At 37.0% G+C, this 25,630-nt stretch overlaps 1 protein-coding gene across 2 annotated transcripts in view; it reads right to left on the bottom strand.

The window, feature by feature from the left end:
* Positions 1-25,630, bottom strand: part of NRG3 (neuregulin 3) — a 370,109-nt gene that overhangs the window by 61,077 nt on the left and 283,402 nt on the right. The window contains exon 4 of one of the 2 annotated variants that reach the window (XM_054163458.1): positions 9,998-10,024. In XM_054163458.1, the coding sequence (XP_054019433.1) occupies positions 9,998-10,024 (27 nt within the window). The remainder of the gene's footprint in view (positions 1-9,997; positions 10,025-25,630) is intronic. The other variant, XM_054163459.1, reaches the window with a different exon arrangement.

Raw genomic sequence — 25,630 nt, 5'->3', positions numbered from 1 at the left:
TTTGCTTCTATAGAACTTTCATAAGATTCACTCACCTTTTCCCACTAATGGTCAGCCATCTTATTTCAAGACAAAATTCACTACTAATTGAAAGACTACCTTACCTTGAAAAGAGACTCTCCACCAGGCAAGAAAAACTTTAAAATCACACTAGAGAGATTTACATTGGGGGACAAAAAAAAAAAAAAAAAGAAAGAAAAGAAATAAAATGTTTACTTGTTTTGGTGACTTTATCTTCATTCATTAAATGAACAGTTAACTGAGGACACTTCCTTGATTCTGTGTTAAGCACATTACCCAAAGTACACGAAGCGTAATGAAACATGCAGCAAAATTAGGAGTCACAGTGCTATTCTCAATGAGGTAGGTTAAAAATGGTGGTTTTTTGTTGTTTTGGGTTTTTGTTTTTATGGTGCAGATTCTAAGAATGCACTATTCTAGTTATTATAACAATGTACTATTTATAACTCAACAATTTTAAAGGTCTAGCTTGTAACTCCATTGCAATGTACAAAATTTCCAGCAAAGCTGGCTTTATATTTAGTACACAGACTCTACTTTACAGACTCCAAGAAAAACATGCCACAAAAGACATCTCTCATTAGAAGCAAACCATCCTTATCCTGAAAACAAATTTAAACTAGTTGAACGAGACTAATGAGCACAGTATAGACTACAGAAAATTAAGTAGCTGGTATTTTCATTAATATCCCATGCAAGTGTTTGTTATATTGATAAATACATTCCTGTTTTTCTAAAGCTGAGTAACTGTATTAAAACTTGTATTAATTTCCTTAGCATTCATATTTTATGAGCAGGGCAAGTAAGTATATATTGCAACTCTCATTTCTCAAAAGCTGTATCACTTCTGGAAACAGGAGGGGACATTACAATTATAAATGAGAAAAAGCTTAGTGTGTGCAGGTCATACTCTCCATTAAAGCTAATCAGAGCAATTGTGATACATACAAATGATTTGTACTTACTCCTGTAAACTCTAACATACACACAAAAAAAGTGAAGTTACATTGACCAGTAAATTCATGAAACTAATTGCAAAGGAAATTATGCAGTGGTATAGAAAAAAGGAAAGAATGAGGTGGGTACAAAAGAGAAACAGTGGGGAGAAGAAGAATGAAAGTTCAAGACAGGAATGGAAGATACTCCTAGCTTTGCACAATTACACAGAATTATTTATACTTGCTAGGTTTTGTAAATGCTGTTGAAGGTTTTATCAGGTTTTCTGTCTTAGATGATTTGGAGCCAACCAGGAAAAGCACATGCTCACTTCATAAGTGAGTTCAGTCAGATTCTTCATCTTGACTTCAAGTTCTATAGATTATATTAGAAATATTTACTGAGTTCCGTGTGGTTTAGATTGAACTCATAAGTCAGAAAAAAACCACCCTCCTATTAAATTCAGCACTGCAATTCTCAAAACTTCCAGACAACTAACAATCTGAAAACACCTGTGCTCTTTATAGGTATCAATTTAAAATATTCCTGCTTTGCAGAGACTTAAAGTCTTTTCGACACTGAAGAATTTGGCTTTTCCCATACCACAATGGACTGTCAAGTACGCTGCAAGTGCAGAAGGGCACTGCACACAATGGAGATAAAGCTTAGGCAGGGCAACATTTGACACTGTGGTATGGAAGTTCTTTAGCTGACTTAACTCCATGTTCCTTTCATAACTTAAAAGCTTGTACTTTTGGACACTGAAATCCTTATTTCAATTACGTAAACAACTTACAGTCCTAGTCATTAACAGCAAGGTGTGGGATGATACTAATAGAAGAATTTGTGTTCTTAATAGCAAATAAATTTCTTCTCCTTCACTTCTGTCTTGTCTACATATTACTTGGTCTAATTCATTTTGTCTAGCTCTTCTCCATGTATTGAGTGGATTACTTTAAAAAAACATTCATTTAATTTATTTTTATTTAACTGTCAAATAGCTAAGACCCTAAATCGTTTCAGTTAATTCTAAAGAGCACTTTGATACTGACAATTTTTATGGTCCTCCATTACAAGGTTACTATTTTATATTTACATTTTGATTTTCCTTTCTATTTGAATGCAAAATTGCCAAGAGACCTGAAAGAATGGACATGGAATAATACTATATTACAATAAGTTTACTTGCTAATGCTTGCATGGAGTAGTACATAATTAATACGAAAACAGAAAAGGGTCATATTAATTCGTATGAGAATTTGTAGGTGACTAATACAATAAATATAATGACACTGACTACTCTACGTGAACATGATATAAACAGTGTTTGAAAATTCTGAACCCATACTGAATTAAAATACCTCAAGGTGATTGATTTTACCATTCAAAGATAAAAAGCTAGCACTAGTAAACAGAAAAGTTTGTTTGTGACTTGCATGCTGCAGCCTGCATCTCTATTTAAACTGCTGTTAAGGATTGAGCACACAAGAATAATGCATGCACAGTAATACATACTACTTGTTTTTTTCCCTCTCCTTTTCTGCTGCTCAGGCTTGTTTCCCAAATAACTGCTGGGCTGCCTAGTCAGAAGCAAACACTCATAGATACACTGGGTAACTGGACAACGCATTTTTCCAGCACAGCATTTAGTTTTGAACTGGGGACAAAGTTATCTTCATGGGGACAGGAAATGGGATCATGAGACAATTTTTCAATTATTAAAAAAATAACTTTATTAAGAAGGAAGGGAGGAAGGAATAGAATTTCTGCACTTCTCCAGCTGCCAATATCCTACAGCTCCTGCAAAAGAAAAGAAAAGGAATTACATGAAAAAAATAATTTAGTGCCCCACATAGCACACTATCAGTATTTCCCCACTGCTTACCCTTCTCTTCTGCTTCCAGCAACTACTGGCAGGACACCCTCTCTACTCATTCTAGGCACAGAGGACACAGAAAGATTTAGTTCACTATCAGAAACATCAATTTTTCTATACAACCATTATATACATCACAAGCACACCACTGTCATGGAACATTTACTGTTGATACTTACCTTCTGCTTTCTGAACCCTTGGATCATTTACGGAATGAAACTTGACGCCTACATAACCCCTCCAAGTCGGAAGAGGACAAAGTAACACTGATTCACTGTGGCTGCATAAAACATGGCACAGCTCAGGCATTTGAAGCGTCTTTTCCTGTAGCAAGATCACTTCAGGACACAGTAAACAAAATTCTAATACTTCAGCCCACCCTTTCCCCTGCCCCTGATTCCTAGTACACACAGACATATCCAGATTGTACTTACTAATTTGAAGCCTCCTCCTGGGTCCTCTCTCAACTGGAAATATAAAGTCGTACTGGCATGTCTTCTGGCAGCTGTCTTTACCATCACCTTTGACAAGAAGATCTCACCTTTGTCCTTCTAGGCTCTTTTCAGCAGAGTACAAGTCACTATCTACATATTTTTGCATCTGCTTAAACTGCAACTGAGCCCAAACAAGGCCAAGAGTAAAACCTTAACATTGCAAGTCACCTAATTGCATTAGCATTCTTTTGTGCTGTTAATTTTAACAATTCCTCAAGCTCGGTGAAGCTTTTACCTAAATACCACATTCAAAATACAAGTTGCAAGACTGACTGGGTATAAGGTCATATTTAAATACACAGCTGCTCAGTGTTGGTGCCATCCAATTACCTGTATTTCATGATAAAAATTGTTTACCTCTCAGATACACCAGTGAGGCAGGAACCCAGGGCACATGCCTAATCCCAGACCAGAACATTCACATAAATTGCATAGAGCAAAGCCCCTCTATGCCGATGAGATGCTGTGTCCTCAGCTGAAAGTCAGCCTTGAATAGTTTGTACCAGGCACTGTGAGCTACACAGAAACTTACCTGGAGTCATGTATACAACATCCATGTTTAAGGTTTCAAAAACCCTCTTTTCTAATCCACAGATAACACTTTGACCTTACAAGATCAGCATATAAGCATACACAGGACACAATCACAAGGGAAGTGACAGACTCACGGTTACATGCAGTGTTACCAGTGACATAACACCCCCCTACACAGACAATACCCTGCTTAATGCACCTAGTGCCTCCTCCCAACCTAGCCCTCAGGAAAACAGAGAAAGCTGAGCCAGTTCTGACATTCTGAACTTGTCAACGTACTGTGTTATCATTTTTTTCTCCCAGCTTCTGTAAGTTTCATCACAAATTGCTTCAGTTAGAGAAAGCAGAAGAAACCACATAGACTGGAAGGTCACCAAATTCAGTCACATATATTGACATTACTTTATCTACACAGTTTACAGCTTGTTATTTTGATAAAGCATTACAGGCAATTAACAGCATGTGTAAGTTAACCATGTTAAATGTTAGTCTTGTCTTTTAGAATAATGCAGGTTAATCTAACTCAGTTCATTGCTAATACACAAAACACAGGTAAACTGGAAAAATGAGATGCTGAGTATTACTGAACCAAGGTCACAAAACATCCCACTGAACCAAACCGAAACCATATGTCCCAAACCGAGCCAAAGATGTTGCAAGGCAGCCTGAAGCATGTTCACCAGATGCAAGTTGACTTCCATTTAAGAGATACATTTTTCTAAACAGGTACAACCACTGGCAGAGCTTCCTCCAGCCCCTGAGGAACCTCTGCTTCATCCGTTACTCTCGTAGCACATAGACCCCATCTGTTTCTAGAAAACTCTCTGGTGCTCATGTGTCTGTTCTCTGAAAGTGATAAATGACTCTTCTTTCCAGCTAAAGGAATCCTGTGGAAAGTGAGGAAGACCTAAAGCCATTCTGTGCCTCAGGATACTACTGTTATGTTGCAGTACACTTAAAGAGAATAGCTACATCACAAAGCCAACAGAAAGACAAGCTCTCGAGAGCAAAGCTTTTACTAAATTTGAAAAGGTGAAATAAGAAGGTAATGAGAAGTTGGAGAAAGATGAAGTACAAAGGGATTCAAGGGGAGGTGAAAACAATGGTAGTAAATAGTACAAATATAAATACCTATCTGAATAGCCCCTTTTAGTTCTTCAGGAATTTACCGAATGAGTACAGATTAAATATTTCATATATTTATAATTAACAACAATACAGTTATTACAGATACGCGTTGATAGGACTAGGGGATGATTGTGATCAGAATCTATATTAATAGATTTTGTGTAAACAGGTGCATAAAAATAGTCAGTGTAACATATTACTGGAAAAGCATTGACCTGCTTTATACTTTATAAAAGAAACACATGGAAAACGAAAGTATTATTTTTTTTCATGTACATTCTTTGCTCATATAATTGAAATTTCCTGTCCTGTTGCAGTTAGCACAGAAGTGTTACCTGGTTTTGTAACAATTAAGAGCTGCTAAATGGCAACTAAGGCTATGACCATCCATGAAAACACTGGTTAGTTATTTTGTGTGATCTGTTTGCTGCTACTAGACATTGAGTATCATAGGACAGCTGCTGGTTGAACAATTTGTGAGCTGTGCAAGAAGTAATGAACTTTACCTTCTGTTTATTTCATTGCAAACAGGAAAAAATATTAAGCTGTTGAAGTCTTGCTTAAATTGCCCATCAACAAAACCAACTTTTGCAGTTTGGAAAAATCAAATTGCATCTGTCACAGTGCATGACACAAGGTTGCGGAGTCCTTTTAGTTAGCTGGATCATGTGCTCCCAGAGTCAGCCATGCAACCATCTTATCGCAATGAGGAGGCACTGAGAATTAGCACAGTGAAAGTAAAACATGCACCATCTTCTCCATTATTAACAACCGCTCAAAGTACAGAAAACTGAACACATTTCACATTGTTGTCATTGCAAGGAGATATATAAATATATGAATTTTAACAGGATCCTGTTCTTGAGTTACTTCATAGCTCTACTCAATTAAATGTCATGTAATGATTCACCACTTACAAGGGTATTACACATCATTCATACTCCATTGACTTCAGTGAAGCTTCTTCTGATTATTCCAGAAAAGATAACTAGTTGTAAGGAAAAAATATTAATTTCCTGTGTAAGGCCTAAGCACCAGCAAGTTAAAAGTAGTGACTAAGTATAGCAACCACTGTATTATTGTTGTAATTCATGGGAGATTCAGATTATCATACCATAATTGTTTATACCACTGATGTCAGTTTGACTGCTAAGCAGCCTAAGGATGAGGACTATTACATGTAATGGTTCTATTTTCTCCAGAATTGTAGCAACCTGCCTTCTGCACTTTCTTGGGCATTTTATTTTCAAGTGCAGCTATTGTAAATGATTGTTACAGATTCCAGATTAGGTGGTGTAGAAGAATTGCTGAAATAGTCATGTTTCTTCGTGCATTGTAGCAGGTTATTCCAATACTCACTCACTTCCATGTTTCAATCTTTAAAACACCTTAACTCTACTCATTCTCAATGTAAGAAATGAGTAAAATTGATGACTCCTTTTCTTGGTCACTGAGTCCTTGCCCAGAACACTCCCAGGCTTTTGCATCTCCTGGTATCTGGCAGTTAAAGCAGTGATTTCACTATGCAGCTGAGACCACATGCACAAGGTCAGTCTCCAGATCTCTGCTTTCAACTGCTACCTGTTGCACCAAAGTAACTTGATCAACCAGGTTGGCTGTCAGAGACAGTTGGCTGCATCATCACATTTTCCATCAGACAAAAATAAATTCAGCTCTGAAGTGCAGTTAACCACTTGGGTCAAAAAAAACGAAGACAACAACAAACAAAACCAAAACGTAATAAGCTGCAAATAGTCATATCCCCAGGCTGCCTAATGCTAACAATCCTTCATTTTCTCATTAACAGCTTCTTCTTTCTAGACTCACATAAGCAGAACCAGCCAGTCTTCTTTCCATTGACATGAAATTGTTTAATACAAATAGATTTCCAGTTTGTAGAAAAGGTAAGCAATTTACTTACCTTTGCATTGGAAATTTAATAAAATTGCATATATGCATTATGACTTGTGAGACACTGGGAACCACACAGATGTGCACCAATCCAAACCACATGCACTCTTGCCTGAGTTGCACATGATTTGCCCATGCACCGCTGTGCTCTCTTTATGAGGAACAGGGGAACACAGGCAAGGAGGCAACCAAGTCTGCATCTTCTTGCAAGGAACAAATGGTTTCTGTGTTACACACTACTGAAAGATATTCCCTAGATATTTGAGGAGTTTAAATGTAGAAAGCCTGACAAAAATTAACGTCATTGAGAATCTAAGGAATTGAGAGATGAAAATATGTTGCCTAAAGTCTTTCTGGAAGATTACATCAGAGACAGAAATTGAATATCGCTCTCATGAGTATCAAACACAGCTATTCCTACCCTCCCCCCCCCCCTTAAAAATTCTAGAAAGTGTTAATCATTTCCTTATCACCAGATATTTCATAAACCTTGTTTATTCTGATCACAAGACTTAAATCCACATTTTAAAGGACATAATGTCCCTTGAACACATTACTTAACTTTAACTCAAGAGGAGCTGCATGTGCATCCAGCAGAACAGTACATTAACTGTTATATTTGCAACATTTCAAAAATGATATGGTACATCTATCTGTGCTATCCATGCAAAAAACCAAACACTGCAAACCCAAGCAAGCAACATTATCAGGTATTCATCTTTGAGAACACACAATATTGAACATAAACCTGACAATACCCAAAAGGGGAAGGTGGTCTGAGAACATAAAAGCAGTTAACACAACAAATCAGTGTGATAGGTAAATTGAATGGCTAACTTGTTTAGCAAGTCCTACGAGTGAGAGCTAAGGATCTGGCAGGAAGTGGATTGCAACAGGTAATGGCAAAGTAATGGACACAGCCTCTTAACTACTGAGCTTTGGAACTAGCTGCAACAACAATCTGAAGGGGAAGACAGTATCAGCTGGTTACCAAAAGGGTACACAAATTCATGGACAACAAGTCCCTTACAGGCCAGTAAAAGGAATTTTGGAATATGATGATGGAAATGGAATTCCAAAGGCAACTGAACCCACATGCAATAAAAACATTAGAAAGAATGTTCCCTTTATTTTTTTTAATTGCAAAATACTCTTCCTACCAACTCTGATTACCTTCTACAGTATAGAAATACACTCATGGGAGAGGCTTTGCATCAGTAGCATTAATTTGATGAGTACACTCTCACCTGGTCTCTGTATACAGGGTACAGATTTGAACTTTGCTAAGTGTATGGTAATGATTCCATGTGCTTACATTTCCAAAACAAGTCTTCAAAAAAAATTGGAGGAGGGTTTAAGAAGCACAAGCATTTTACTTCTGTATATGATTCTGAAACTTGTTTCTATCTAGCCCACAGAAAACAAGCTCGTCTCATTCAAGATTGCTACCATAATATTTTTAGTATCAAGATTTCATTAATTTCTATACCATCATGGTCTGTATCAATACTAAATAAAAAAATCAGAAAGCTACTAATATGAGAAGGCTACTCTGAGCCAACACTTCAGGAGTTGGTGTTATTTCAAGTTGTAAAGAGATGTCTTAAAAAAAAAAAAAAAGAGGGGGGGGAAACTGAAAGACTCAAAATAAAGTTAAAATAATTACTCTTTGCCTCCTGGCTAAAGCTTTCCTGCTTCCTATAGAAAGGATCACTCTGAGAACCTTATCCTGCTTCTTTTATCTATGTGTTTGTCCTTCAATTTGTATGCCTCTAGACTGCTGTTTACAACTGAAGCTAAGCAGTAAATATGAGATCTATGCAAAGCATTCCAGTAACCCTTTCCCATTTGTGCTTGTCCACGAATCCTGTGAAAACTCTTATATTGATTCCACCAGCACTTGTAAATTTCATAAAAAGCAAAGTGAAACACTAAACATCTGGAGATCACAGAATAGTTTGCCAAAGAGAACTCTTCTCTAAAGAAGAGACCATTCCCTAGGTATGTCATATGAGTCCAAAAGCAGTAGGAAAAAATCCCTCAACCTGTTGGCTATCCTCTTGCTAATGCAGCCTGCCACACAGTTAATAATCATCACTTTATATTTGTTTCATGGCAACTCATACTCAACTTGTCAACAAAATCTCCATATGACCACTTACAATCACTAGGTTAAAATTTTATTTTATTTTTTAACCAAAAGAATTAAGTAAAACTCAACATAGGGAAAGGCCACATTAAATGCCTTTTTTTTGTTACTTTGAAATGAATTTGCAAACTTTTTATTCTAGTGTTTTCAGTCATGTTCAATGGTTTATGTAACCTGTTTTGACAGAAAGAATGCACCAGTCCACTAACTCTGTGAGAGACAAACCTTGGCTTCTTTGAGGAAATTACCTATGCTCTCTGCAGATCACCAGGTGAGAGGCGAAGTGGTGACCTGTTAAGCCTATTATTCCATCAGGCTATGAATGCATTACAGGGGAGACACTGAGATAATAGAACATCATCTCCTCCTGTCTATAGTGATATGAAACAATTATTCGCTCCTGCTTTAGCTTTTTCCTAGCCTGAAGTTAATTTATTTCACAGAATCACAGATTCTTAAAAGTACTTTTCTTAAAAGTACTCCTTTGACTTGTCCATTAAATGCTAATGAAATGGTTCTTATTAAATCTAGCTAAATTTTACATTGTAACCAACCCCAAGTTCTGAACAAAAAAATTAAAAATAAAATTATATTTAGTGTCCTTTATATGAAGAAAAGGAAAAATTCCTTTATATGAAGGCATTTACTCTTTCCTAAAAGCTCATATAAATTATTATTCCTCAAATGTCATGATATAGCCATATAATCTTTATATTATGCTTCATTAAACACCAATAAAATACTGAACCATCATTATGCAATTTTTAAGACTCCTAGAAGTAGACTGGAGAAAAATTAATTCTCCATATAATTTCAAATGTAATTGGCAAATACAGAGAGTCCAATTCAAAATCTACTGATGGAGGTCGCGGGAGTCTTTCAATTAACTTTCATGTGCTTTGGGATAAGGCACCAAGATAAATATTAGGAAGAGAAATGAAAACTTACCCATGAATTCAATTCCTAAATGGTCTGCTACATATCCAAGAAAGCATGTAAAAAAAAAAAAAAAGAAAAAAAAAGAAAAAAAAAAAGAAAAAGAAAAAAAGAGATGGAAATGTTAGCAAATAGTAAATATCACCTTTATCATCACTGGTAGCACTCAATATCTACATGGCATAGCTGCAGAACGCAATGTGGCATACCGGTCAAAAAGAAAAGCAGAACCTTGCCCTTCAAAGGTTAATCCTAAAAAGTGAATTTAGGGCACTGAGCTGTCACAGAGGGTAATGTATTTAGGGAGGATACGAATGCCTGTAGTCATTATATTTATACTTGACTGAAGTGCCTCAAGCCAGCTACCTACAGGAACTTCATTTTCTCTTCCTCCTGAATCTCAACATGCTAACTGCTATCATCTGTTATACAAGGCTCAGCTTTCATTTTCTGTGACAGAAATCAAACCAAAACAGAGACGAAGGGAAGACTTTTACTGAGCTTTGGAGCTCTCACTACAGCACAGTGGCCACACTTGCACTTTGATTGCATAACTGCTACCTGTTGTGTAACAGAAAATCTGATTTTGGGAAACAGAATCCATGTTCCTTTCTTAACCATCTGACTGATAAGATGAAATAATTTCAAGACATTTAGAAATGAAGCAAAAACTTTAATGTTTTTAGACTACTGACTGAATTTACCTCATGGAGTTCAAATTTCAGGACCCTTTTTTCACATGACAAATTAGAACATGGTATGTCCCATACAGACAGATGAGTTAGTGCCAAGCAGATTTAAATTTACATAAAACAGTTATTAAATTTAAGTTGATAAGAAGTATCTTTAAGCTGATATGCAACTAAAGAATAACAAACTCTTCATCCAGCAGGAACAAGACAACAGGAAAACATGTTAACTGGCTTCAGAATTGGGGTGTGTAAGGAGCAGTACCTTCAAGTCCAAACTGAAATTTTGGAAGGCCAGACTTTCAGGAAGGCTGCAAACCAAAATTTTCTTCTATGATAGCCTTGAATAATTTTGCTTTTCCTTGGGAGGTAATAATTTGCATTACAAAGAACAGAAAAGGAATTTTTTTTTTCCCCTAAGGAAAATGCAATATATGTAATTAAAATGTAATACAAGCAAAATATTTTAATTTTCCTTATTTTCTTTTCAAATTTTAGTCACATTTCCTGAATAAAGAACATGACTTCACCCAAGTTTCCAAAAGCACTGTGCACAAATGAAAGCAGTTGGGAAGAAGCAGGAGTATTACAAAACTGAGCAAGACCAATGTGCTGTCTTGTGCTTGGGAGCTGGGAGGTACTACTGGGAGATGCAATATAATCTTTCTAAGTCTATGTAGAACAGGTGTAAAGTCCATTCTCCTTTCCCAACTGGGCTATACACATTCTCTCCATTCTTTCCATCTGCAGCCTGCAGTCTCTTTATTGCATTCAGCAGTACACCCAAGGCCTTTTTCACCCCCACGAAGAAAGGATGGAGGAAGCAGAGTAGATGGGATAAAGGGAGCTGGGGGAGACACCTCCCCCAACCCAGGCCTGTGGATCAGTGGTTACTCTCAATTGCACTGCTGTGGTGAAAACAAAACATTTTGCAAGCTCCAGTTTTAGAGATAGGTTTCTCCTGCCTTGAGAACTGCAAGAAACTTTCCCAAGATGTCCATATGAGAGAACAGCTTAGCAAGGACAAAGGCAAGAAAGCAAGCTGTGATGGTGACCTAATACAAAACCGTAAGCTATTGACCCCTGACATGCCACAGTATAACAGAGGATGTTATATTGCTACACATTCATAATACATAAATTATTAATTGCCTGCAGAATAGTTCCTTACACACAGCAAGCACAAAACAAAGTAATTCACCATCAAGCAATGCAGTTACTTTCAGGACTCAGTTCAACAAGAATGTGTATGAGAGCTATTAATGTGCTGAAGCGTGGGTGCTGCTCTACAAGATGGGGTCATTAACCAAATAACGCAACTGCATTTTATTTGTGGTATTGTGATTTCTTCTTTCGTTCTGGTATTATTATGTTCTTAGGAACTAATATATTGTTCAGATAGGAAGATTATTCACTTTTATATTTTATTTTATGAATCTTTCTGTACTTTGTTGTTGATGTGGGGAAAATATCCTGCCTTATGGTCCTTGCACTACGTGAATTTGCTGCTAGTATTAAAGCCATTTTAATTTATACTTTATGAATACATACACACCTGGGAATACTTGATAACAAGCACAGGAGAAGATAAATTCACACTTGGTAATGGATTAATTTGTTAGTGCTTCACAAAGGACATGCAGCCTCATGTCTCAATTGTGATTTGCTGAGGCTTTTTTCTTAGTCATATTAATATGGAGATTTTTCCCTAGTTAAAGACAGGTTTCATTTTCCCAGCTACATTCTAAGCTATACCATGAATAGAAATATAAACTCAACATGTAAACCTCACTGATTTAGAGCAGAAAAATCTTGGACATGAAAATAGTTATTGTAGACCACAGATGTTTCAATCGGTTCTAAAGATAGGTTGAAGGAGACATGAAGGAGACAACTTTTCAAAATTAGTGCAACAGTGAAGTATTTTCCTCTGCAAAATAAATTTATCAGTTCAAATATACTTGTAAGAGTTATTAAACTGTCCTTGGTAGACTACTGTCTTGAACAAAAAAATGCAACAGGATAATATGCTACAAGCTACCTTGGGACAGCTCAAGTAGTCTGATCAGACTATCTGGCTGGAAGGAAGTGGTCTAAATGCTAAATATTAGACCAATCAAAAAATCCTTCCATTCAAATTGCAGGTAGATTAGGACACTACCTAAAGATACAAATTGCTGCTGTCTTATCTATTATGTTTGATTTTGTTCAACAGCACACATGAAGCTAATTCATAACTGGTTACATACACATATGGATGTGTATTAATTTTTGGTGCCTCATTTTGCATGTGAACACAGAATCATGGGACAAGGAATGTATCTAATCAGTAAGAATGGCTCCTGCTTTCTCTGCTATCCACAAGAGGATATTTTTTTTTGTATGTGTGTTTTGGTTTGGGATTTTTTTCTATGTTTTTTGTTTGGTTGTTTTTCAGTAACAGAAGGAAAAAAAGCACCAGCACATAGATATTTTAAAAAATCTGGGATATTACAAAGAACAAAATAAATTAATTGTTTTGTTGATTTTAAGAGATTCTGGTGATTTGTTTCTGTAATTACTCAAAAATATTCTTCACATTTTTGGGGGTGGGTGAGTGAAAGAAATGGTTGGGTCAGTTCAGGGGAAACAGAGACATAAGATAGTTCAACTACTGATATTTCAAAGCATCTTCACTGAATGATGTGACAGAAACTTCCTTCTGTGGTACATAAAAAAGGCCCTCTATGGTACACTGGAAGGAGTCAAACTAAATCTGGAGAACAACTTTGAAAAGACAAATAGCTGATGCCTCATTTTATCTTCTCTGGAAAAGAGGACTATCAAAAATGATCTAGATGTAAAATTTCCCTGGCAATAGGCAGGCTGTTCATTACACATTAGCTGTTAGAATTATAAGTATACGGAATATAACAATAATTTGCCCCATGTACATCAAGACACAGTGATGAAGATCACACATAAGCACATCCCCTACAAAATACTTGAAATTATAAACCACAATTACAGAAATGATAGTAAGATTCAAAAAAAGAAACAAGGCCATAAATCTATAAAAAAACTAAACAGTCTAATATTTTCTCAGTATAAACAATGAGAAATTATTTACATTCTCATTTTGTATTGACAGGTTTAAATTTATTTTAAACCAAATTCAAACAAGTATCAAAGACAACACCTAGAAGATAAATATGAAAATAAATATTGAAGACAACATCTAGAAGTTAATTGCTTCATGCTTATGTGTTGGGTTTTTTTATTGTTGTGTTGGTTGGTTGGTTGTTGTTTTGTTTTGTTTGTCTAAGGGGAAAAAAAAGACTCGCTGTACCTATTTGTGTGGCTATGAAGAGGCTATACTATAGCCTCAGGACAGAATCTCCCTGCCAACTACCCATTTCATGACAAAGGAATGCTTGAAAAACACCCAGCACACTCTGTTATTACATGAATAATATATAGTGCTGAAAAATGGAATAAACTATAGATTTCCCTTTGACTGACAAAAGCTTGTGACTGGTTTATGCCACGAAAGCTGAAAGAATGTTTCCAACTTCTGAAAATAAATAATAGCAGTGCTCCCACCTTCATAGGCTGAAGACAAGGAAATTTCAACTGCTTACCTCATCTGCAGCATGCAAGCTCATAGGATTAAGAATGCCTCTTCTCTGTGTTATTTAAGACCTTAAATTATCTCTACAGACTTTGAGGCACTATGCTGAATTTTTATGGGAAAAAAAATTAGTGTAATCAAACAAAATAAGCAATCTCCACTGATATCCCAAATATCGTAAACAATACAGATTTTAAGCCCAGGTTACTTTTTGTTACAATAGCTAAAAATTCAGCAAAGAAAAGAAATGTGTTTCATTTCAAATCAATGAATAGCCATAGAATTTACTATATGAATATCGTGTTTAAGAATTTCACCCGATCCAGGATAAAGTATTTAATGTCAGACAAATGCAGCAATGCGTTATTTTTCTCTCAGTACCCCACTGTTTTCATCAATGAGAGGAGAGAGCAGGTAAATAGATGCTGCTGCTATATGCAGATATGGTTTTGCTGATTTACTTAACATTCATAAATCAAGAGAAATGCTCAACATGTATAAGGACTTAATCCCAGAATACAGCATACAAACAGTGAAATCTACTCAGAATGCTTTGTCTCTCTGGTCAGACTTGAAGATGCTTTCTTATTTTATTTGCTAAAAATGTAATTCTCTTTCCATGAAAATTATTAACTACATGAAATGAAAATCAATGCCAGTACAGAGCCTCATAGCTCAAGGTGACAAGTTTCCTCTAAATACATGTTGAAAATGATAAACCAATGTGATCACTCCGAGATCAGCTTCCACCCCCGCAATGAGACTGCAGTAAACACTGCACATTATATTCTGATTACTTGATTACTGATATGAGCATAAACTGCTATAACCAATGATTCCTTGGAAAAATCAAGAATTCTATTCTGCCGTTCTGGCAGATAAAACCCTATATTATCTTTGCAATTGCAAAAATGTAATGGCAGGTAGAACTGTGGCAGTTTTAGGCTGATGCCTAGGAAATTTTCCACAGATCTTGAGTAGAAAGTGGCAGAATGTAAATAAGTTACCATTGGATGCAAAAGGAAAACAATGATAAGGTCTGAATAATCCCATTGGTCTGATAACTAACATTGGTCTGATAACTAACATAAAGTTAGTTGTACAAGCTAACTCTTTTTTCTTGGCTTCTTTGCTCCAGCAGATACTAGCTGATAGCTTTTGCCTGGCTGTTGCTGACCTTGGCTGCATTCTTGTTGTGGTACTAACAAGCTACTCTCTGGTTTTCTCTTCTCTTTTCTCTTTTCCCTTGTACAGGGGGAAGGGGGCAGAGATGTGGAAGCTATTGGTAACCCCCTGGTTTTGTCTAGGGGGATTTGTGTGTTGTTTATAAATTGTAAATGAATGTAAATATTGTATATTTTGTACATATTCGTTGCATGTTGTATTTCTAGGTTTTAGTTTGCTTCCAACTGAGCTGGTCTGGCAATTTTATTTTGGGGGCTAATTCCCTCAAATTAGTTGGGGATAATTTCAATCCACTCCAGTTCCTGATCATTACTTATGCCTATAATCTCCTATAAAGTTCTTTTTTTCCTCTTCTTTGCTCCATACATTACGCATCTTTATATTGCTATCAAGGCCAGCCTCACAAATCAGAACCTCTGACTGTGCTAAGGATTACATAAAGACAAAGCACTGACATGGCTATCTGACCTACTTTTACAATTCTGAACTGTTTTTCCTGGGCTTCTGCAGCAACTTTGACAATGACTACACTTATCCCACAGTCACAATCTCATAGTAGGTGATTACAACACTGTCACAAGTGAGAAACTGTCAGGAGAATTAGGTTATGGAGCAATACATTCTTTTATCCTCTGTGTCACTAACACAATAGTTTCTGCAGAGCTGAGATCTGCACTAAATAAAATCCAAGGCCCACCTACCATGATTAATCCAGGTTTGCATAGTGGTATCATATTCCCTCTGCAGAGGGGCTCATCTTTATTTGTAGGAATGCTGGTGACTGGATTTGAAGGCATTTATCTAAATCGAGCTTAGATGTTTCAGGTAACTAGGCACTCCACTGAATTTCAGTAGGAACTGTCATATAGAGTCCTTCGAAAATGCCAACCTTTATTTACACTGGAGAAACCAGTCCTTTCCCAAACATGTTGTGACTGAGTCTCATAAAGCTAGATGGAAGAGGAAGCATGTTTTTGGTTAAAAACTAGAAAATGTACAAACCATTCTCCAGATGAATATTCAGCACTTTCAAAACACACGGTCTAAAGAGTTTTTAGAACCATGTATGAATTAGATTATCTTGTCATAGGACTGAAAGATTTTGTTTGACTGCTCTGTTCTGTGGTATTAAGAATCCTCTTCTGGTTAAATAAACTAAAAAAAAATGTCTATTATGGTAGAATAAGTCTACAAGACTTTAAAAAATTACCAAATAGGTGGGTATTTGATAATATGGGTCTGCAAAATATAACCAGTTTCACAGAAACATTCAAGGCATTGCTAATAGCTCCCTCATCTTATAAACACATGACATTTAATAAACATTTCTCATGCTAAATGTTACTTCATTCCTTCCACAGATCATTAAGCTGTCCTTCACTTGCCTACTGCAGGATAATGTTTCAGATGCAATCATGTTTACTGCTCTCTAAAGGCACAGGAAATTTTTATAAGTTTTTGTCAATTTCTTAAAACCTAATTACTTTCTTCAACTTCAGGACAAGGAATGTATATCATTTTATGAAAACAAACAAACAAACAACAACCCCCCCACACCTTTATTCCCTAACTCACCAAGTAATTTTTCTTACTGCAGTAAAAAAAAAACCCAAACACCACCACCAGTAACAGCAGATTACAGGTGTTTACACCAAGCTTTTTACAATATTGAGTGAAAGTTTTAGTGGCTGTGAATTATACATCTCTAACAACAACAAAGTTGCCGTATTTGTTTATATCCACACTTAGCTGCCTAGAGAACTGGTCTAAGTTTTACACAAAACAACTTGGGAGACCTAAAGATGTGTGATTCTCAGACCTTTTTAGAAAGATGTTGGTTTTTATCTGCTTGGATTTGGCAAACTACATTTCTTTAGGCATCCAGTTTTGAGAACAGTAAGCATTATTTGCTGTACACAGAAGACTCTTACACTGTTTCATTTTAAATAACATAGAATGTAGCAAGATAATACTCTGATTGTGCATGTGTCTTGCATATCACATCATTTAAGCAGCTGCATGATGCAGCAGCATTTCTGAAACTCATTTCCAGTACTCCTCTGTTTCAAGCTCAGACGATGATAGAAAGGCATAAGCTTTAGCCAAAATTTTCTCAATGTTTGTGGCATTTGATGTTTTACAGGGTCACTGGTTTCCTGTGCAATAGCTACTCCTGTGTACTAGGAGTCTCTCAGTCTACCTTCCTGAACCATAAAAATTTTGTTAATGCCAAGATCTTACTGAGAGTCCTTTCTTTATGAGACTAAGTGTGGAAATCTAAAGACATTTGAATCCAGCTGCAGATAAGCAACCACAAGTACGTGTTGCTTAAAAAGCTTTCATTTAGAAGAGGTTGTTCTCAGCTATGTAGGTCTCCCCTCCTTCGTGAGGAAGAGGAGAAGCATTCCTTCTTTTTAAAAATGTATTTTAATTTCACAGGGCCATACACTTGAAAACTGTAGAGGACTTTATCAGCATTTGTTCAACATTCCCTATGATTCGGTGGGTGAAACATCAAATATCAATTCACAAAAATGTTCCCATTACTGTGTGATTCCCACATATCTCAAAAGGGATAGCAAGGGAACAATTCCATATCTAGGCACATCTCTCCTTTATTTTACATTCTAATTCCCTCTCTATTCGCTTTATAACTTAAGCAACACTGGTTGCTTGTTTTAAAATGCTGATGCGTGTGTTTTGGCTGTCACTGTGTGCAAATCATGCACGTATACAATGCTGCTTGCACCCATTTACGCAGCATGTAGTATGAAACAAAAGTTCTGGTATACATGGCTTGCTAGAGAAACTAGTCGGTTTTATTTTTGGCTTTTCTTTGTTACCTGGAAAATGCCTATCAAAAAACCTTCATGATTCTACCAAAACATCTGAGCAGTTACATCTTATTTAATGCTCATTGATACACATAGAGACTTGAGGAGATTGTTTTACTATATACTGTTTTCAGATTGAGGGAAAGGCTCTTTGAAGGACAGGAACACTTCAATACTCCAATTTGAGGGCTTGCTCAAGTAATCTACCAGAAGCCTTCCCCAAATCCTATCCTGTGAAGTTGAAGCACTGTACGAACAGTCTTAATGGAAATACACTGGCAATTGTCATCCTATTCATGATATCAAACCACAAACAGCAGACAGGAGCAGAAGAGCTCAGTTTTTCTCTTAGTTAAAAGCCTTTCTTGACATCTGGGAATAATTTGTTCAAGCTAATCAATACCATGCCAGGTATGCTGGAAAAGCATGATGATTTGGACAGCAGCTTTGCAATATAGAGACCACTGTGTCTGAAGGGCAGGATTTTTGATGTAAGATAGTCAGATAAGTTATTTGTTGAGATGTGAAAACTACAGAGCTGAGGTATGTTATCAAGGCACCAAGGAAATGTATCTCCTACCTGAAACTGTAGCAGTTCAAATGGTGCCATTTTGTTATAATTGTGGGTGTTGGCACACATGCCCCGAGAACACCAGAATAACTTGCATTCATGAATTCACAAATAATAAATAATTCCCCACACCATGCAGTCAGATGCAGTGCATGCAAATAGAATCATGACTTTTTTCCATGCCAAAGCTGTCTTGGTTTTGGAAAGCTTATGGAAATATATTCTGCTTAAAAGCCACAAGCTAATAATGTAAACAAATGGATGGCAAAAAGTGACCATCAGATCTCCCTCACAGTGTTTGAGCATCTTGTGTAATTTTGAATACATGACATGAATTTATAATTTCCAACATGGAGATAACAATATGAAAAACTATTTAACGGCTTTTGAATACTGTAGGCTTTGAAATTCTTTACTACTATATATACATTAAACCAACAGTAACTACTTTGAATCACAGAATCACTTAGGTTGGGAAGGACCTTAGAGGTCATCTACTCCAACCTCCACGCTATGCGCAAGAATGCCTTTCAACTATACTTAGCTGCTCAACACCTCATCCAACCTGGCCTTAACACCCCCAGGGAAGAGGCATTCACAGCCTCCCTGGGCAACCTATTCCAGAGTTTCACCACTGAGGAACTTCTTCCTAAGATCCAGTCTAAACCTACTCTCCTCTCAGCTTAAAAACATTCTCCCTTGTCCTATCACTAGACACCCTTATGGAAAGTCCCTCTCCAAGCCCTGTAGGGAGGTCAACCTGTAGGATCCCCTTCAGGTATTCGAAGGCAGCTATTAGGTCCCCCTAGAGTCTTCTCTTCTCTGTACTGAACAACCCCAGCTCCCTCAGCCTGTCCTCATAGCAGAGGTGCTCCGGCCCTTGGACCATCTTTGTGCTCCTTCTCTGGATTCACTCCAACAGCTCTGTGTCCTTGTTATGACAGGGACACCAGAACTGGATGCAGTATTCAAGGTGGGGTCTCACAAGAGCAGAGTAAAGGGGAAAAGTCACATAGCACAGGTGGTCTAAAAATGTTAATGTTTGGGATGGATAATATGACATGAGATTTGAAGCAGACTTAGGGCTCTGATAAAAAGGAACTACTAGCTCTTATCAGTGGCAACAAAAAAGTAGCATATTGGAACAAAAGTGTATGATGAGTACACAACCCAGAATCACCTACAACAGGAGCACAAAATTAAAGCTGCGCTTTGCTCTCTTTGTATATGGTCATAAACTGCAATTAATTGTTATGAATATAATGTGAGAATAAGGCCAAAAGGAATGATATGTATTGAATGCTATATAAATATATATATTATAGATAGATATAACATAGCAAGAGCAGTTCAAACCCTGATCTGATGTAAATCAAACCAACCAAAGTAGTACTTATATACTGACACCTGCGGCACTGGTGGTTTTCATCTGGCTTTCAAGCCCAACTCACAAATTACTGTAGCAGCCCACACCAAGCAGCACAGGGAAAAAAAAAGAAAAAATCAACAACAAAAACTAAACAACCACCACAAAAAAAGTATAAAGGAGGAGAATTCATTCTTTGACCTTCATAAACATGAACCATTTTTTCAAAGATAGGTAAAGCAGTTTAGATGAATGTGAAGCTCATTTGTTAAAAGACGTCACAGAAAAAGGTGGCAGAGAGCCAGTAGAAAATACCGAAAGAGCCACTATGGCCTGCCCTTTGCCAGACCCCTCAGTGACACCTGCAATTTGGATGATCAAAGTGCACTTTTCTTTTCTTATTTCTTCTCCATAACACAAACACACATTCAGGAGTCTCAAAGAATTTAATAGTTCCCAATAAATTTCAGGGAACATTCCCCCATCAAAGATCTTTTTCATTTCAGGTTTGAGATATATTTTTATCTTACATTCAATTTTTATTAACAATATAGAGGAAGTCAATGTTCCCTTTATAAGACCTTTCTACTAGGACATATATTATTTTGATGAACAAAAACAAAGCAAAAGGAAGGTCTGGATTATTTCCAGTAAAAACAACCTATGTATGTCAGTAAGTAACTGAGTTCTATAGGATGATCTAGAAAACAGAAATAATGTTATAACCTGCTTAGAATTGTTTGCTTTGGTTGTTGATCTGTTTGTTTGGTTTTGGTTTGCTTTATTTTTCATTTGGTTTTGGTATTTTGTTTAAACCAGTATGGCTTTGCTCAGAACAAAGCTGTGAGCTGTGATGGAGTCTCAGTAGCTGCTCTGCAATTGCACATTTTCATTTTCTTACAGTCCATTAGGCTGGCTTAAACAAAATTAAATACACTCCAGGGCAAAATAACCAAGTAAACCACAAAAAAACCCTCATATTGTTTATAAATACTTTCTTAAGAAATTCCAATTTTGAAGATAAGTGTTTTTCTCTTGAGCAAAGTAGAGACCATTCTTTCCAGTTCTCCCCTTTGGATGACCATAGAACTGAGATGACAGAGGGCAGAGATATTTTGTTTCTATGAAATGCATTCACCAAAAATATATCATGCTTAACTGGATGTTACTAAAAGATACTCACACCATAACATAGGAACATTTATCATAAAAATAATGGTACAAACCAAACTCTACTCTGATGAAAAAGATAAACTGGAATACTTAGCATATGTTCCTGTTACAACTATTCACTGCCTTCCATTGGTTGTGCTAATTCCTGCTTTCTCTGCCTATGGCCATTAAGGGCAAAAGTATGTTAAGGTATGTTAGGTCAATGAATCATTTGCAGTGAATTATAAAGAACAAACTACACCTTTTAAACACTATAATCACAGAAGAGGATCAAAAAGGTCTGATATTGAGTGGTATAAATATGACCTATTTATTTGCTTTGCCTGCCATTTGAAGGTAGGAGTCAGGCATAGTTTACATTTGGATTTGACCTTCCATGTTTTACCAGTAAATGTATGTTTTCTCAAGTCATGGAATCACAGAATCATTCAGGTTGGAAAAGACTCCTGAGATCATCAGGTCCAACCTTTAACTTGACTCTACTAATTTCATCACTAAACCATACTGCAAAGTGCCACATCTAAACAACCTTTAAACACATCTAGGGATGGTGACAACCACCTCCCTGGGCAGCATGTTCCAATGCTTGACTGCTCTTTCAGTGTTTCTTTTTTTTTATTATTCCTAATATCTAGCCTAAACCTACCCTGATGCAGCTTGAGGCTGTTCCTTCTTGTTCTGCCACTAATTACCTGTAAGAAGAGACCAGCACAACAGTTTTCTTATCTTTTTTTTTTTTCAAAAACAGTGTTTATAAACAAATTAATAGTTGTGCAAGATGTGCCACGGAGTCAGAATATTTCATCACTTTGAGTGGGTATTTCTAGGCTTTAAAGGTAACAATGTGTCCTCACTGAGGGATGAAGCATCAGCAGAAGGTGTTACCAAAGGAGTTCTGAAAGATGGGGCTCTCTGAGCACCACAGCTCCCCTGTACACTGCACATTATTTGAGTGATATATCAAAGAATTCAAACTCCAATCCATTTTTGTGCTCTTTATAACAGATTTCTCTTATAAACTGAATACATTTGATTTGAATCTTTCACCTGTCATTAACCAATAATGGCATTTTTCATAGGCCACTCACTGTTTTCAACAGGATGTGGTCTGGGCAGGGTATTTATGCTACTTCTCAAAGATTACAAAACCAGGGTGATAAAAGCTAGAAGTGCCAGCATACACTGCGCTTATATCAGCAGACAGCCAACAAAATGATTTCATGTTAATTTTAATTTCAAAATGGTCCAGTACTTTGTAATGAATTCATACAGGAAACATGGGATTGAGGATCATATTGTTCAGGCTCTGTTCTCTCTCTCTGCTTCTTCCCCTCCACCTTCTACTGTCTGCATATAAAAACCAAAAATAAACAAAAAACCCCAAACCAACCAACAAGGATCCCCACCCCCCCAAATCCCGACGCAACAAACAAACAAAAAGCCAGGAATGTGAATTCCCACTTTTTCATATTTGCTAGTGAGAGAAATGTGGCAGTGGTGTTTTAATGTCTGCTGAATTTTCAGTGTCAGGATGCTCTGTCACAAAATCACTCCTTTGTGTAATCAAAGTGCAACAGCAAAACGTGCCAAACGCAAAAAAGGACACCACAGCTTGAGTCTTGTCTCGTCAGATGCTGTCCCACTCTTTGAATGCTAAGTAGGCACTCAGCAGTGAGCAGCGTAATGTGCTAGTACAAGCAGATTACCTTCATCCCATTTGTACATGCTGGGCCTTGACTTTCCAGTAGTGGTTAATGTAACTGAAAAATGCTTCTGTGATTGTGAGAGAAAGAGAAAAATCTTTGCCCTATTTTTGGGATGCAGTTTACTGTTAAATTGTGTATTCTACTGCATTTTGATTTTAGAAAAGAGGCTGGCTGCTTATGTTTTTGTTCTCAAGTTACGCCATGAAGAAACATAATCTGCTTTTTAATAGAAGTCAAGGACTCATTCTCTTCAGTTTACTATATAGATTTGTATACTCCATACAAAAATGCTATGAGTTTAATTGCAACAGAAAGCATGACAGCATAATTCTATACAACTGTTTACAATTACTACAATGGCAGCTTCCACAGAGCTTTCGGTGATTTTCTCAAGAGCATTTGCAAGCATAAAGTACGTGTTAGGGGAAAAAACCACCATTTGCTACAGCTGTGCAAAGTGGATTAGGGAAATCTATCAGCAGTGACACAGATTTTTAGACATGGGAGATACTTTGCTCATCTGAGAACAACTAAGATTTGGAGATGAATAGAATAGAATAGAATAGAATAGAATAGAATAGAATAGAATAGAATAGAATAGAATAGAATAGACCAGACCAGACCAGGTTGGAAGAGACCTTCAAGATCATTGCATCCAACCTATTATCCACCACCTAATCAACTAAACCATGGCACCAAGCACCCCATCCAGTCTCCTTCTAAACACCTCCAATGATAGTGACTCCACCACCTCCCCATGCAGCCTGTTCCAATAGGGAATCACTCTCTCTTTGTAGAATTTCCTCATAACTTCCACTCTGAACCTCCCCTGGAGCAGCTTGAGACTGTGTCCTCTTGTTCTGGTGCTGGTGGCCTGGCAGAAGAGACCAACCTCTGTCTGTCTACAGCCTCCCTTAAGGTAGTTGTAGAGAGTAATAAGGTCTCCCCTGAGCCTCCTCTTACCCAGGCTAAGCAACCCCAGCTCCCTCAGCCTCTCCTCATAGGGCTTGTCCTCCAAACCCCTCACCAACTTGGTTGCCCTTCTCTGGACATGTTCCAGCAAGTCAACATCCTTCCTAAACTGAGGGGCCCAGAACTGGACACAGTACCCAAAGTGTGGCCTAACCAGTGCAGTGTAAAGGGGCAGAACGACCTCCTTGCTCCTGCTGGCCACACTGTTCCTGATACAGGCCAGGATGCCATTGGCCTTTTTGGCTGCCTGGGCACACTGCAGACTCATATTCAGCCTACCATCAACCAGCAGCTTTACCATCTGGCAGCTTTAGTGCTAGAGATGTGAATGACTTTCTGTTGTCTGATGCGTCCTGTATAGGCAAGAGAATTGCTTGTTCTTTTGTAACCACAACTGCATTGAATATACCTAGGTGTTACTAGGCTGTCTTCATAACTGCTAATTTCACAGAATCTTCAGTTCTGGATAAAACCTTAGGTCAAAACTAATGTCATTACTATATACAACAGACATAAAGCCTCTATTTTACCAAACGTTACAGAATGGAGGCTTGCATAGAAGACTAGGAAAACAAGCAAATTTATTTTCTAAAGGGCATGCCAACACAGATACTAAAAGGATCTTTGTGAGAGTAAAGGCAGTAAGAGAACAGAACACTTTGCTTAATTAGCCAATAATGAAAAAGAAAAAGCTCATTAGGGAAGTTTAACACACTAACAGAGAAGTTTACAGAAGCCAGTAACCCAGTTCTTTCCTGCAGTGATTTTAGATTCATTATGCTATAGATTATTCTTTTTTTAACTTCTGAAGATATTCTCAAGACTCAAAAGACCTTTTTTGACCTTGAACTTTCTGCTTTTGTTATTAGATTTGTCATCTACTTAAACCAGATCAGAATAACAGAATAAAAACAGAGAGGGAAGAAAACTGGGCTGTGATTAATAGTCATAAACTATGATGAAAAAGTGCCCATGAGAGTTACTGGGTTGAAGATGGAAAAAATTGCTTTTCTTCTTTAGGGAAAAGAGCAGGCAGAGCTGTATTTATGCAAGCAAGCAGATTAATTGGCTTTTGCTGAGCTCTGTGATGCTGCAGCTAAACTGCTTCCACAACCTGACCTAATTCATTCTGAATCTGCTCGAGTATTTCCTCATTCAACCACACAATAAGCATAGCATGTAGAGCACTCCAGAAATGATCTTGGAAAGTTGCACAGCCACATGCCAAATACATTTCTCATGAGGAAATTAAAGCTCCATAAAATATTGTTGCAGCATAAAACTGATCAGTCAAATCAGAAAATGCTAGATTAAAACTCATGTAATATAGTTAGAAAACTGGCATAGTAATTCAAACGTACTGTCAATGGCAATTAGCAGAAGCTAATAAGCATCTAAGTTACAGGACACTGCATATCTAAGTGCTTCACAGCATCAGTGACCATTACATTTATATACTGAAAAGCCTCATTTTCTTCTGTAGTCATCAGGATGATTTCTCAGTCTGATAATTTTTCTTGTATGCACAAGCTACAAAAG

This window comes from Dryobates pubescens, chromosome 8 (assembly GCF_014839835.1).
Source record: "Dryobates pubescens isolate bDryPub1 chromosome 8, bDryPub1.pri, whole genome shotgun sequence".
Classification (NCBI taxonomy): domain Eukaryota; kingdom Metazoa; phylum Chordata; class Aves; order Piciformes; family Picidae; genus Dryobates; species Dryobates pubescens.
Note: the sequence above shows the minus strand (reverse complement) of the source record. Positions and strands in the feature narration are given on the sequence as shown.